At 37.7% G+C, this 13,534-nt stretch overlaps 1 protein-coding gene across 3 annotated transcripts in view; it reads right to left on the bottom strand.

Moving 5' to 3' along the window:
- The window catches only part of TG (thyroglobulin), a 162,251-nt gene that overhangs the window by 104,059 nt on the left and 44,658 nt on the right, over positions 1-13,534 (bottom strand). For all 3 annotated transcript variants that reach the window (XM_042868995.1, XM_042868996.1, XM_042868997.1), the window contains exons 25-34: positions 13,185-13,293; positions 12,508-12,705; positions 11,778-11,945; positions 11,173-11,238; positions 10,644-10,724; positions 6,514-6,651; positions 5,367-5,543; positions 3,908-4,019; positions 3,365-3,444; positions 1,438-1,581 (exon numbers count right to left, since the gene is read on the bottom strand). In XM_042868995.1, the coding sequence (XP_042724929.1) occupies positions 1,438-1,581; positions 3,365-3,444; positions 3,908-4,019; positions 5,367-5,543; positions 6,514-6,651; positions 10,644-10,724; positions 11,173-11,238; positions 11,778-11,945; positions 12,508-12,705; positions 13,185-13,293 (1,273 nt within the window). The remainder of the gene's footprint in view (positions 1-1,437; positions 1,582-3,364; positions 3,445-3,907; positions 4,020-5,366; positions 5,544-6,513; positions 6,652-10,643; positions 10,725-11,172; positions 11,239-11,777; positions 11,946-12,507; positions 12,706-13,184; positions 13,294-13,534) is intronic.

Genomic DNA, 13,534 nt, shown 5'->3' with positions numbered 1-13,534 from the left:
AATTTGAATGGATTATTTTTATGTCATGTGCACTGAGAATTATGTATTGACATTGTGCCTCCCCTCTCTACTCAAAAATCAGTCCTTCCTACAAGGCAGCAAGGAATTTAAAAGTAGTGAAAAGTGCTCCTGATTCCTGTTATTTGGCTCAAATTGTTTCCCAGACTCTTTCACTGTTGCCAGACTTGCTCCTGCGAGACCTTCCTGCTTAAAGTGGGGTTCAACAATTTTCTGTCCACATAGACTTAGCAAGGGGTTTGAGGCTGTACTCCACAAGGATGACTGAGATGTAACTTAAAGCTGTTTCACTGCATGTTGTGCACGGAAGTGCTAGCTTGTGGGGATAAGCCCATCAAATTCGCACTTTATCCAACTTTCATTCTGTAATACCATGATTACAACTACAGGAGGTCTTTAGGTTGCGTGTATACACACTCACTTCTATCATGGAATTTTATACTTTTTTGTGTGTTTAGCTATCTTAACACAACTGAAATAGTAGCTTTTTAATAGACAGAATGGTTTTAAAATGACAAATTCTCTGGATATCTTGAGGTTTTACGTTAGCTTGTGGTTTTGACCTCTTCTATTAGCAACTAAAATGTGTTTTCATTTTCTTTGACAAAACAACTTCTTGGGTTACCAAATTTTTCCCAAGATTACTCATATTTAATCAGCATGTTTTAAGCTCTTAAACAAACAAACAAAAAAGCTTTTAACAAAACAAAAGTCAATAAATCAAAAATGTTTTTTGTTTTTTTTTTTTCATTTTTTCTTGGTTTTCACAACCAGCAGTACTTTAAGGGGGAGTTTTCTATGTTTTTCTTTTGTTTTAATGATAATCTTTCAAAAAGTAATGGAGACTTTTATTTCACTATGGAAAAGAACGTTCACTTTGACTAAATTGATTTTTTTTTTATTTCTCTTAAGGAAATATGCTAACCTCTCATAACTTTTGTTCAGTTTATTGCCTGAATAATACCACATTATCTTGGAATTTTCCAAGATAAAAAACTTTCTTCACCAAAGCAGCCAAACGTGAATTTCAAATTCTGTAACAAACCCAAATCTTTAAGTCACTCATCTACGAATATTATTAAGGCAAGCAGTGAGAAACAAAGAATGATGTCTTGACCATGGCTGTGCAGAGGAATTGAATATGTTTGCGTTCCCTCATAGATCACAAGTCTCACCAGTTTAAGAAATTCAATTAAACCTCTAAGATATTTCTATTCCTTAAAAATTCAGATTAAAATACACTTTTCTTTACTTCAGGCATAATTGTCTTCCTTGTCTATTGCTATTCTTGTTAATTGCCCATATGCCTAAAAGTTAAGCCTTTCATGCATTGAAGAGTTCTATGATTCTATGAAGGTTATTAAGAAGACTGAATGTGCAGACACCAGTTGGAAAGTACACGTGCCCTGGAATACTCACCAGGCTTCTGATACCAGCCAAATGGATGTATTCTGACTTCAGTGTCTGGCAAACTACAATTTGAAATTTGCCAAGCACTTCTTGATTCCTCAGCACATGTCTGAATTCCTAGGCTGTTCAAAGTCAGGCACATGATTTTTCCTCCTGCCAAGGAAATATGTGGTTATAGCAGTGATGAGGAAGAATTTCCTCTTCCAGACAGTATCTTAAGGAAATTGAAAACGGTGTGATTCCATTGCACATTAAAACAGATCTCACTGAATTGGAAATCAGATGAAAATACCTTAAACATACAAAGTTTTACTATGGGTGAAAATAGTGTAAAAAAAAAAAATCAGACTGAAGTCAATGTGAGGGAGGGAGATACCAAAGTTATAACCCAACTAAGGCCACTAGGGGCATTTCTACTAAGCAAAAATTTTGAAATCCTGCCGCAAGGTCAGTGTCTTTGAGCAAGGAGCCCTTTCAAATTTATTCAATCCTGGAAATTAAAAACCTTCATGTATATTGAAACACAGCATTTACTTAACATCAAAACAAAAATTCTGTCTTTCAAGGAGGTAGGGTGAATATTTCAGTATCTAGGAAGTATTGTAGGATTTGAAACAGTTAGAAGTGTTATTTAAGATTTATTTTGGTTCATATTAAAATCACTTCTGAAATTCATCTTGACTACAGTACTGCCAGTACTGGATGTCAGAAATACTATAGACAATAAATATAATTTCCTATGTTTGATGTTTTAAAATCTGTAATTTGTTATACTTAAAAGAAACTTAAATTCATAATCAATTAACATTTTGAATTTCATATAATTTTATGGAAATATGAAGATTGTCTACTGCTTTTGATTTCCACATTCAAATCCAAAAAACAATGGATTTATTTTTTGGTCTATTCTTTTTTGACTGTGTGAAAGCTTTGCCTGCTTGCCAAAAAAAAAAAAAAAATAATTAGATTTTTCTTCAGTGAATCTTAAAGACATAAAGCCTCAGACAGAGCTGGTTAGCACCCATTTCTAAAAAACAAGGTTTGCCATTTTAGGTCCTTAAATCAAAATTTAGAATAAAACATTAACAATTTCTTCATTGGCATTGACCTGGATAGTATCCAATTTTAAATACCTACTAAAGACTTTCCTTTAAACACAGCACTTACTTTACAGTCCCTGGAGAGAAAGAAAAATATTTCCAGAATAGTACTCAGTGACTCAGTCAACCAAAGCTCCTAGGGACACTGCAGCTTGTTCCTATGAAGATTTCTGCTGATTATATAGAAAGCATAGTGTGACAATACCCTTAACTTAGCCATCTCAGGTCAGTAAAATATGCTTGTTTGACTTTTTAAATGCTTTCCGGTAACACATACTTGCTAAAATACTAAGTGTGAGAGGGTAAGCAACCTCCATCTCTCTCCAACTATGCTTCCTCAAGTAAATGACCTACATTCGGGAGCAGGAAAATTCAGATATACAACAAAAAAATCAGAACAAAAAAATCTAAGCTATCCCAGAGTAACCACGGACATTGTGTTCTTAACCTGCATTTAATTTCAGAAATACTTAGGTTTCTGATAAGGTTTTGAAAAAAAAAGTGAAACAACAAAAATCACAAAAAGAAGTCAAACATATTGGAAGAGAAGCCAATAAATAAGAAATAACAGCTTCCTACAGTTTTGTATGCTTGAATATCACACTATTGGAACTGTGGCCTCTCCAGAAATCCTTTTCCTAAAGTTTTCATAATAATTTCTGATAATTTGAGCATGTTCATTGGGGTGAACTCCTAGAAAGGGTCATCATTACTCAAAAAGGTGTTAAAAAGAGTTAAGATCAGCAAGGGCTTTTAAGGGTGCCTTTTGTAGGAAAAGAGTAATAAAGGTTGGAATATGAAGATTGAAAACATTTTTTTTAATATTAAAAAAATACCTGACAGCTGATTGACATTTAAAAATCCAAATCCTGTGCAACAGGGGTCAGCATCACACCAACGCTCACACTCAAAAAAGCTGAAAACAGAAAAACATCATTATTTTAATATCATTAGTTGTCTGCTTCTGTCCTAGAGAAGGGATGATGGAATATTGCATATAGGGGAGACACCAAGAACCTGTAGTGATGCCTCATGGCTCTTTCTGCTGTATAGACATTTCTGCACATTTTCTATTTTCTAGAATATTTTGATATTTTGATTCAACTTTCTGAATACTTTGCTATCTGCCCTAAAAATATCTGCATCAATTATTTTTATGTGTTATTGCCAAGATATAAAATTCATAATGAATTAGATACTTTGTTATTTTTATCTCAATTATAAATTTCCTTTGTATGCCATTTTTCTTTGTTAAACATTCTCTCAAATAAATAATGCTATTTTTGTAGCACCTGATCCCCCTCAGCTATAGAACATGGCCTTGGTACTCAAAACATAGTTAAAATTTCAGTAAAAACAAAGATTCAGTGATGTCCTACCCATTTGAAACTGCTTTTCTGCTCATGTCAGTCACATTCCTCACTGAGATTCCTGTTGCTTTCTGGAATGGTACACGTGTGTAGAAGCTCTTCACAGTACTTCTCAGAGTGACTGGTACAGAAAAGGGAAATAAAATTGGGGAAAAGATCACTTTTTCTTTCTAATTTATACATATTTGTCAAGGAATGACATTGTAAGTGTAAAGCTTATGTTTCTATGCCCTTGTCAATTAAAAAGCATTTTTTATACTATTAGTAGACAACTGGTAGTTATGCCTAAAGATGAACAAAAATCCAACAAGGTTTTAAAGGTTGAAGAAACCACATTGCCGAGGAAAAACTTCTAAGGGCTTCAGTTTTTTATCTGTACTGACATGACTCAATCATCTTGGTCCGAAAACTGGATAATAGTTATACGTTTGAGGAATCCTTTGTGTATGCTCATGTATAATTCTGTGCTGTAGTGGGGCTCCCCAGCAAGACATGAATTAATCATTTAGTTCTGTGGATATCTATATTTTTTGCAGAAAAACTACAGATTCCCATGGAGTGAGAACAGGCTTGTTTGTCTCACTTTCCTCATGTGAGCACTAGGAGAAAACCAAGAATTCAAACTCTTCAAGCATTCAAAAAGCAGAGGTTAAAATCCTGAAGTCTATAACTCTAAATTTGTTTTATTTATACATATATTCAACAAGAATGCATCTTCTTCCAATTTTTGTATTGCTTAACTATCATGGAAATTTTAATAGAAAATGAAAGTATTGACATCCCTATGATGGTCTGAATCCATCTATATTATAAAGAAGCCTAAGATTGGTACACAGATTATCTGAACTACCCTTGGCCTCTTTGAATTGAGAACACTAAAGCAGAGAATGGAATTTGTGGTTAATATCTTTCCACTAGACACTGAAATGTGGTACCAGCACTTCTACAACTCCTCTTCAGGGAGTTGTAAAGAATGTTAAGGTCTCCCCTTAGCCTGCCCTTCTCCAGACTGAATAATCTCAGTTCCCTCTGTCACTGCCTGTAAGTCTTGTGCTCCAGTCCCCTTCACAGCTTTGCTGCCCTTCTCTGAACATACTCCAGGTCCTCAGTGTCTTTCTTGTAGAGAGGGACCCAAAACTGAAACAGCACTAGAGGTGTGGCCTCAACAGATTTGGTTACAGCGGGACAATCACCTCCCTGCTCCTGCTGGCAGCACTATCTCTCATATAAGCCAGGATGCCATTCACCTTATTGGCTACTTGGGTACACTGCTGAATCATACTCAGCCAAGCATTGACCAACACCTCCAGCTCCGTTACCTCAACACAGTCTTCCCCTGTATCATCATATCCCAGTACTCATTCAGGCTTTTTATCTCAGAGTCAAAATGGAAAATTGAAATTATTTTGGCTTGAATTTCCAATTCAATAATAATGTATGCATTACAAATTCAAGATCCATCACTTACCTATTTTACGGTACAATGCCTGTGGCTGCCAGGGTAGTTCAGTACGACAGTTTTCCAGCATTTGTTCAATGTTACCATCACAAATCTGTGCCTCTGGATACAGGGTACACACAAAGTATGTGTCTGCAGTATTTCGGAGATCTGCCATTTGACAAAACTCATCTTCCTGTGCACAGCCTAGGAGGCAAAGCCACTAGAAGTTAGCCACACTAGGGTTTGTTCCTCTCTCTTCAGAGTACTTAATGGCATTGATCAGCAAACAAATAAAAAAGATATTATTCTATCACAGTGCAAGTTAAATAGGGACAGATTCTGTTTCTAGTTATGCTGAAGAGCAGGTTTACTTGGACAGCACAGAAAAGGAGCTACACCACAGCTCTTTGGATAGATATGTTCTCCAGGTGTGACAAGCACAGGCCCAGGTTGTTTGTGTCACAAACACAGTAACTTAAAAATCTCTATTTTTCACTTTGCATTAAGTTTGGCACACAAAGCATGCAATCAGAAAAACTCTGTCACTTATTCACCTCTTACATTAAATAATGGACAATGAAGTTAAATATTTTAGGAATATTTATAAATATTTTAGCAAGCTTTTGCAATCAGTTTCTGAATTATTATCACAGGACACAAAAATAGACATCACTTTCCTACAATTAACTGTTCAAGTCATTTGCTTGCAGAAATGTGTTCTGAAATTTTCCTTCAGAGTAATAAGTCACTTTCAGAAAAAAACAGAGTAGTCAAATCTTATGCAAGTTTAATTCATAAATACAGTGGCAATGACTACTCTAAAGACAAATGTAAATGCTTAAACATGCACATCTCCAAGGAATTTTTACAGTAACATTTGTGCACTGTATGTATAGTGCTCTCACTTCAGAATTCCTGCTAGTCAGAGCTAGACATTCTCTGTATCCATAATAGGGATACCCTGCTTATGAATGATGAGTATCCTTTCTGTCACAGTAGACAAAGTTCATAAGGAAGAAATAGATGTCCTCTCCCATTAGCAAATTCAGTGTAGCTGAATTCCATGAAAATTTTGTCCTGAAAAATCTCTAAGTCCAGCATTTCTGCAGAAAGATTTCAGTTAATTTTTCTCTCCTTACTATCTTGCAGAATAACTGTCTACGAGATATCTTACGTGTGAGACACCAAAGCATAGCTTCTTCCGCTGAGTACTTCTGCCTGAAGACCCAGTACTGCTGGTAAGGAATAGAGGAGTTTGGGTCGCTTCGTATCTGACTGTCATCCATTAAATAGAAAAGATCCTTTGTGGAATCTGAGATTCAAACAAACAAACAAAGAGCTCAAGCCCACAAGAATAATTTAATTAAGGTCTGAAATAAATCATTTTAAGGTAGGTAGCGCTGATAGTACTGCCTCTTTTTTTTTTTCATGGAAACTACAACAGATACTAAAAGAACAATATCACAATTTGATAGAGCAAATTCTCAGCTACAAAATACTGTTTTTCAACATAGTCACTATCATTAGCTGTGCATTTTTGACAGTAGTGAACAAGAGCCTGCATGCTGTGCTCATAAAAATCTGCACCAGTAGAGCTGATGGCCAGTGCTGAAATGCATGACCCACCACCTCACTGTGCTCACATCCACAGTTTGGTCTACATAAATGTTCAACAAGCATCAATGAATGTCAATAGATGCCATTTTTTCCTCATGGAGAAATTCAGCAACACATCTTTGTTTCATATCCACTTCCATACCAGATGCCACTCTGCCAGACTGCCCCTCTTCTGCCCTCCATCACACAGAAACGAAATGTAATGGAATATCAGTGGGAAGGTTCAACCTCTATTGCCATATCACCAACATCCACTTCTAACTTCACGGACCAACATAGTAAAATAGGAAGCATTCTTTTCAGAGAAGCCCTCAAACGTACATGTAAAATTCTTCCTTTCACATCAAAGCAACTGTAACCATGTAAAGTTAGCATCGCCAAAAGTTGCTTTCAGTAACAGAACAGTTCAACTATCAACTAAGTGATGTTTGTGTAGGCGATGCCTCCTTCACAGAATTACAGAATCACAGAGTGGCCAGGGTTGGAAGGGACCTCAAGGATCATGAATCACCAACCCCCCTGCCACAAGCAGGGCCACCAACCTTCCCATTCAACGCTAGATCAGGCTGCCCAGGACCCCATTCAATCTGGCCTTGAACACCTCCAGGCACGGGGCATCCATAGCCTCTCCCTCATCCTGCAGTTATTAACCCTTTCAAAGAGTTGATTCCCCTCCCCTCTGTAGGCTCCCTTTAGGTACTGAAAGGCTGCAGTGAGGTCACCCTGCAGCCTTCTTTTCTCCAGGCTGAACAAGCCCAGCTCCCTCAGCCTGTCTTCATAGGGGAGGTGCTCCAGTCCCCTGATCATTTTCATGGCCCTCATCTGGACCCTCTCCAACAGCTCCCTATCTTTCTTGTACTGGAGGCTCCACACATAGACGCAGTACTCCAGATGGGGCCTCACAAGAGCAGAGTAGAGGGAGACAATCACCTCCCCGTCCCTGTTGGCCACCCCTTCTTGGATGGAGCCAAGGACACCATTTGCCTTCCGAGCTGCAAGGGCACACTGCTGGCTCATGTTAAACTTTTCATCTATCAAGTCCTCCAGGTCCTTCTCCACAGGGCTGCTCTCGAGGACTGCTCCTTCCAGTCTGTATGGATGCCTGGGATTCCTCCAGCCAAGGTGCAAAACTCTGCACTTTTCCATGTTGAACCTCATCAGATTCACCTGGGCCCATCTTTCTAGTCTCTCAAGGTCCCTGTGAATGGCATCCCTTCCTTCTACCGTGTCAACCGCACCACTCAGCTTGGTGTCATTAGCAAACTAGCTGAAGGTGCACTCAATTCCCTTGATGTCATTGATAAGATGTTAAAGAGCACCAGTCCCAAGACAGACCCCTTGGGGATGCCTCTCGTTACCGGCCTCCACCCAGACACAGAGCCATTGATGACCACCCTCTGTCTGCAGCCTTTCAACCAACTTCTTATCCATCGGGTTGTCCACCCATCAAATCCACATCCCTCCAGTGTGGAGATAAGGATGTGATGGGGGACCATGTCAAAGGCCTTGCTCAAGTCCAGGTAAATGACATCGGTCGCCTTTCCCTTGTCCACCGATGCCATCACTCCATCATAGAAGGCCACCAGATTGGTCAGTGCTGTTCCTTGCTGAACTGCACTGAACAACACAGCACTGCAAGAGTATTTGGACACCAAAGCAACCAAGTAGATAAACAATAACAAAAACCAAACAAAAAAACAGAAGAAAGAATCACAGCTCCTAGAAATAAGATGTCTCTACTCTGCCATGCAAAACATCTGTTTAACAGTGACTACTGCTCTAGGGGATACCTTGACCAATCTAGTTTTATTGATCCAAAATACAGCTGTTTCCTTATATTCACTTGGGAAGCATTTACACCTATTTGTTAAATGTTTTCTTAACAGGCTTAATATCTCTTTCAGTTATTTAACGTATTTCTCCTAGTTTAGGCTCCCACAGACCTATTTAAATAATTCCTTCTGTCTATAGCCTGTGATACTTAGACATGCATACACTGCCCTCATATGCTCCTCATATCTCTCTGAAACAATCACAGGTAGCTAAGGATGTTTTAAAATCAGTGCCTTTAAATAAGGGTCCAACAACAATATTCAGAGAAACACTCTTCTTTGCTGTCTTACAAATTCCTCCACAAACACCTTTCTATTTATTGAACATCATCAGCAGCTCTCACAACCAGCTACTCCTGCATTGTGAGTTTCTTTTTATTTAAAACTGGATGCACTAAGACAGCCAGACAAAAATATGAAAACAGAAAACCAAAGACACATAACTGCAGCTGAAATGCTGAAGCATCTAAATGCATCTAATAACATGCTGGGAAGTGCACTGGGATAGAATTATAGAAGCATTAATGTTGGAAAAGACCTCCAAGATCATCCAACTACTGATCCATCATCATCATTCCCACTAAATCCACAATCACAAGTGCCCACAAGTATTTTCTATAATCAGAAATCATCAGATTTCCATCAGAAAATAGAAAATATATGCTAAAACATGCTCTAAACATGATCATGAATAATAAAAGCTCTGTAAACATTTTCCCTAACTTATCCATAATGTTTCTGAGAAGGTGATTTGTAAGTCTTGTTACCACATAGTTTCAACCTCTGCTTCTCTTGAAACCATTTTTGCCATAGCTAAGATTAAAGCATGAAGGAAGAAGCTGCATTCTTTGCATAACTACCGGTTTTAATGACATTATCGGCCACAGCAAGGAAAAAGGGGAGCCCTGAGGGCTAATCTCATGCCCTGGCAGGCAAATGCAAAGAGAAGTTTATCCACCATATTAAGTGCAGCTCTTCCTTATTTTCAAATCTAGACTTTAAAACACCACTAATTGCATAGAAGTGCCATTAGGCAAACAGACATTTTTATTCATCTTCCATTCACATTACAGAAACAAAATCAGCAACGTACTTTGTGTTAAGATTTTACATGGAATAAAACGCATGCTCAGACATCCAATAAGGTTACTCAGAAAAGATTTTAGCTCATCAGAGAGGTAGCAAAATGCTGTCATGAGGCTTCACTGCTCTTCCACTTTTAGAATTCATGGAATCATAGAATGATGGAATGGCTTTGGTTGGAAGGGACCTTAAAGATCCTCGAGTTCCAAGCCCCATGCTGTGAGCAAGGTTGTCAACCACTAGATCAGGTTGCTCAGGGCAATTGGATGCTTGAAGGTCTGGAGGAACACATATTATAAATGATTTGGGATATACAAATTGGTTAGTATAACTTAGCAGACACTGGAATAAAAGAGGAGAACTACTTGGAAGAAACATTTGTGTTTGCTGTTTCATTGTTACTCCATATTGTCAGTAGCACATGCCCATGTGCCCACACTAAGAATTCAATCCCTGGGTTTATGTAAAATGTTTTCTCAGCTGAATGATATTTCCTGAGTCTTTACAGTTCATTAAGTATAAAAGAAGTTCTCTCAGCAGCTTTCCACATTTGCTCAGGTAAAAAATTGCAGACAGTGGTGCCTTCCAGGAGGACTACATTTTGAACATCTTTCTCAAAATCTGCATCATATTTCCTGCTTAAGAGAAACCTTTTGTACTTGACAATACCTACATCCTCACAGTACATACATGAAAATATGTGCTATGAAAATCTCTGGTTAAATTAAGCACCTCCCTCTGCTGTCTTCTCTGTCTGCCTTTACTGTGATACCTGATAACATGATATTGTCCTCTGTCTTCAAAGCAGTAGAATCACACTCAGAGCTTTCAGGTCGGGTGACCATATCAGAGCCTAGAACCCAAGAAGAATCAAAGAACACAATAATTCATTTTATCAGTTTACTTTTCTTTCACAATATAAACTCATCCTCAGTTCCCTAACTTAAGCAAGTAAGTAATCTGGAATAATCTGTACCAGTTAGGAAAACTCCTTATGTATTTTCTCCAGCTCATGAATCAAAAATTAGTAATGGAAAAACTGAATCCAAAATTCAGCAATTCATCTAGTTACTTGTAGTTACTTACAAATGTCCAAATTATTTGTGGTACCTTGAACACTGATAGGTCAAAGGCAAGTGTTTCCACAGTGTAATTTTTCACGGTATATGTCTCATGTTGGACATTACCAAACAAATTGAGAAAGATGCTTCCAGTTTAAACAAGTGGTACTCATATAACACAGCTGCCACTGCCTGTATTTCACTATAAAATTTTATAACAGGCCCTGTGAGATAACTTACCTCTCCACAGAAACACTTGTTGAAAAGTGGTAAAATTTCTTTCTGCCTCTTCTGACAGCTTAGACACTTGTAAAGAAGAAAGTGTGTGTTAGAACAGCTGTTAAAATTAAGCAAATAGATAGCACTGAAATGCATGGAAATTAAATTAAAAACACATCTTTAGAGTATGTTTTCCCTTATTTACATCACAAGACCCTGGGAAGGATGGCACAGATGCCCTGGTTCTAGTCTAGGTCATAGGTACCAAGGTTTTATTTTATTTTCTGTCACTGTTCTGTGCTAATCTGAATAAATCCCTTTCTGTTTTTTTTTTTTTTTTTTTTCCACAGTTTACACTTCTTTAAGATTATTGACTTGATTCTGCCTTAATTAAATGCTAGAAGTATTAAAGGATAACACAGTAGAAGTAATACATTCTTGACTTTCCCTAATGTTCTCAAAGAAAGGTAAGTCCATCTAACAATACATTTGATTTGGGAGGTTTAATTTAATTGAGAAAAAAAACAAAACAACATTGAAGGCACAAGAGCAGGCTGGAAGAAAAGGCAGATTCTGTAGACAAATTAAAGAGAAGTAATATAAATTAAGTTAGTTCATTGACATACTTGCACTGAACACTTGCCCTCCCAGGGTGAAGGAGAAGATTTTCTCTCCTTCGTCATAGCTCAGACCTCTGCATATTTCGTTTATGACTGATGTTTGTGTTGGACTCCAACCATTTGCATTGCAGATCAGCACATCTGGGGATGTCATCAAGCTACACAAGATGGTACCTAGGTTCACAGGAAGTGAGAATTGCATCACTGCCATAATGCCATTCACGTACATAGAGATTTACATCCAAGCATCTCAATACTTTCTCTAAATGCCAATTGAACTTGTGTTACTGAGATAAGTACTTATTTGTATTGCCAACTAAAAAATATGAAAATCAGAACAATACTTTCAGTTTGGACTTCTCACGTTAGACATTCACACCTAACTCAAACATTTGTAGCCTCAGTTTGAGCTCATACTGTTATCACCTAATAAAATATTATTATTATCTGACAGTGCCCAACAGGGTTCTCAGTAAAATGTCCATTTCTCCACAGGAAAAATGTTCTACTTCAGGTCTTTAATGCATCAGGTCAAATCTCAGGCCTTACTCAAAATCTGCCTATGCCAGAAAATGTCAGTGGTGCAGAGATAAGTGTAGAGCATCCAAAAATGAGCTCTACTGAGTGCTGGTTTGTTGCTGTTTGTTTTTTTTGTTTTTTTTGTTTTTTTGTTTTTTTTAACCTCTTATGTATGTTTACCAAATAAATATTTCATTTTGCAGTGTTTAGACAATACCTCCATCAAGTGCAATTTGACTGAAGATGAAGCCATCACAGCAAGAGTCCCTGCTGCAAGTCTGTCTGCAGAAGAGCTGAGCATCTGTCAAAGATGTGCTAGCTGCTGAGAGAGCCATGGAACGATACACACCAGAAAGCACATTCTGAAAACTGGTCCTTTCAAAGGTCTTGAGTCCAGATGAGTTAAATTCTTGTGCTGGGCAGACAGAACAGAAAAAAAAATGTTCAGAAGAACTCAAGTAGAGAAGTGATGATTTCAGAATGCCTGCAGGCTGGAGTTGGTTTAAAGTTTTATGGTAAAAGCTAAGATTTAAAAATCATTTCTTGGCCTTTGGGTTTCAAAAAAAAGATGAGATTACCAAATGGTTTGGTTCATTTAGAGATGAGTAGAGAGCCAGAATATATTGCCATTTAGGAAAGTATAATACTTTGGATATTCAGTTTTTTGTATTAACTGATGGAAAAAGTCATCAACAGCCATATTTCTTATTTGTGGGGAACAAGCTTTGAAAGGAAGATTTAGTGAGGTATATGGGCGACCATTCAGCATTAAGCCCTGAACAGAATTATGTCTTCTTGAACAAATATGTTCCCCTGCATCACTGAGATCCTATTCAGAAGTATCCACAGTTTCAGGCACAGCAATCTAACAGATCTCTGAGTTGCATCTGGTACCTTTCTTCAAATAGACCATCACAGTATCTCCCTCTGGATTCCTGATATAAAGCAAGCAGCTGAGACGACCAATGCTAGTGGTAGCAGGATTCCCCAGAGCACCTTGCACCTGAGACAGAAAATATGCATGAAATAAATGTAACCTAACCAACTTCCTCTGTTAAAACATCTTTTCCTTAGCCATAAACAGAGGGAAGAATTATCACACACAGTTTATAACCACCACAGCTTGCTGTGGCCCACTGGAGATGCTTTTTATCTTGTCAAACAGAAATCTCAGCTGATCTTCAATGCCACTGTGCTGTGTTTAGAAAGTTACGAGTAGGAAACTGTTAAAGACATAGAATCAT

Source organism: Lagopus leucura, unplaced genomic scaffold (assembly GCF_019238085.1).
Source record: "Lagopus leucura isolate 7727_CA_CO unplaced genomic scaffold, USGS_WTPT01 Super-Scaffold_100002, whole genome shotgun sequence".
Classification (NCBI taxonomy): Eukaryota; Metazoa; Chordata; class Aves; order Galliformes; family Phasianidae; genus Lagopus; species Lagopus leucura.
The sequence above is the reverse complement of the archived record's forward strand: the minus strand, read 5'-3'. Positions and strand labels throughout refer to the sequence as shown.